Source organism: Rhagoletis zephyria, unplaced genomic scaffold (assembly GCF_001687245.7).
Source record: "Rhagoletis zephyria isolate East Lansing unplaced genomic scaffold, Rhagoletis_zephyria_1.1 Rzeph_scaffold_44463, whole genome shotgun sequence".
In the NCBI taxonomy this organism is placed as follows: Eukaryota; Metazoa; Arthropoda; class Insecta; order Diptera; family Tephritidae; genus Rhagoletis; species Rhagoletis zephyria.
In genome coordinates this window covers 608-2,454 of record NW_016201518.1, presented here as the reverse complement: position 1 = coordinate 2,454, position 1,847 = coordinate 608, and the positions used below count along the sequence as shown (strand labels likewise).

The 1,847-nt window shown below is 34.9% G+C and overlaps 1 protein-coding gene across 2 annotated transcripts; it reads left to right on the top strand.

Annotated features, from left to right (window-relative positions):
* The first annotated feature begins 173 nt into the window (after nt 1–173).
* On the top strand, nt 174–1,233 carry LOC108355322 (POU domain, class 6, transcription factor 2-like). 2 transcript variants are annotated; one of them, XM_017606488.1, is made up of 3 exons: nt 174–513; nt 650–798; nt 898–1,233. In XM_017606488.1, exons 1-3 carry the CDS (start codon nt 494–496, stop codon nt 1,020–1,022), a joined length of 294 nt encoding a protein of 97 aa, XP_017461977.1. In that variant the 5' UTR covers nt 174–493; the 3' UTR covers nt 1,023–1,233. The 2 variants fall into 2 exon arrangements, with proteins under 2 accessions (XP_017461977.1, XP_017461976.1); XM_017606487.1 differs by lacking the exon at nt 174–513 and having other exon boundaries at nt 521–798.
* The last annotated feature ends 614 nt before the right edge of the window (nt 1,234–1,847 follow it).

Here is a 1,847-nt window from a genome sequence, read left to right as displayed (position 1 = left end):
AAACTAAGTATGCGCTGTAGTTTCTTTTACATAACAAATTGCTTGCTTCTCATCAAGTCATTATCTCATTTTTTCTTTTTAAACAAACTCTCATGTCATTCCATATTGGCCAGGGCATTGCCAAAAGGTTTAGTATTTTAACAAAAGTAAAATAAAATAAAAATGTGTGAAATGAAATATTTTCGCAGCGTTGCAGATATATTTTATTGATGTAATTATTTGCTTGCCTTTTAGCACTTTTGACAATGTCCTGGCACTTAAATTTTCCACAGCTAGTTTTCAGTCTACTTGCGCATACTTAAGCACACACACATACACAGATATGCAATGCTTGCACTTATTTGCCTATAAAGATCTTCACTGAAATCCTACCTTCAATATTCTAACAAATTTTCCTTTCAATAAAAAAAAAATAAAATCACCGCACAGGTTTGAGAAATTGGATATAACGCCAAAGAGCGCGCAGAAAATCAAGCCAGTTTTAGAACGCTGGATGAAGGAGGCCGAAGAGAGGTGAGAGTATGGAAGAAGTTCCACACGACGGCGATCTCAAGCGTGAACTCGATTTTAACTAACAGCTGATTTTTTTGTTTGTTATTTTTTCTTCCATGTTTTTCACTGTTGCTCTTCACAATTCCAACGTTGATAGCCACTGGAATCGTTATAAATCTGGACAGAACCACTTAACCGATTACATAGGCGTGGAGCCATCGAAGAAGCGCAAGCGCCGCACGTCATTTACGCCACAGGCTTTGGAGCTGCTAAATGCGCATTTCGAGCGCAATACCCATCCATCGGGTGAGTGGTAATTTCGAAAATTTTATATTTTTTTCACACTTTACCAAGCGGAACAAGCGAGTTGCTGATGATGGAAATTTTTCTCATTTCTTCTTTTAGGCACCGAAATAACCGGCTTGGCGCACCAATTGGGTTATGAACGCGAAGTGATACGCATTTGGTTTTGTAATAAGCGGCAAGCGTTAAAAAATACAGTGCGAATGATGTCCAAGGGAATGGTGTAAGGGGTGTGACAGACGAGAAGATTGCTGGCAGAAAGAAGCGCAAAAAGAAGAGAATGGCAAATTCTATTAGAGGTCCACGAAGGAACAGCAAGATGCAGTCGGGCAAAGAGACGCTTTTAAGGAGAGCTGATTAAAATTTACGAAGGCTGAGGGCGATGGCTCTCTGGAAATTATGTATTCAGAGATTAGATTTGCGGGTCTATTAAAAAAACACAAACTGTTTCCACAAAAGACATTTAATTTTTTATGTAGCTCACTTTCACAAACTCTGAATTACTTCAGCAGGATGCGAGTAATCATTTTTTTTGTATTTATTAGTTTGTAAAAAACATTTAACTTTTAAGCACGGCAAAACACAATAAATACTCCATGGCTTGCTATTGATTTCTATAACAACTACTATGTATACAAATTTACATACATATTTGTATAAAAAAAAATCGGTCATTAATTCAAATGGCATAGGTGTGTATGTATGTACATGCATGTAGTCATACATATGTTTATGTGCTACTTATAAAGTTATAGCAAGCAGTTTTTCTATGTCTTTAAGTAAATTACGTTTATCCCAATACGAAAAAATAGAGTTTCATGCTTTACTCTCTAGGATCATAGATGAAATTTTTCATGTAAGTATAAAATAAATGCAAAATATTTAATGGAATAGGCTGAGAGCTATAAATTTTAAGTTGTATTTGTACATATTGTATTGTGTGCGTATAGGAAATGTGATAGCCACAATAGAATTATTTAAATCCAAAAAAAAAATATTAATTAAGAATTAACAAAAATTCAATAAAGTGTAAATAGGAGAAAGCTATAGTT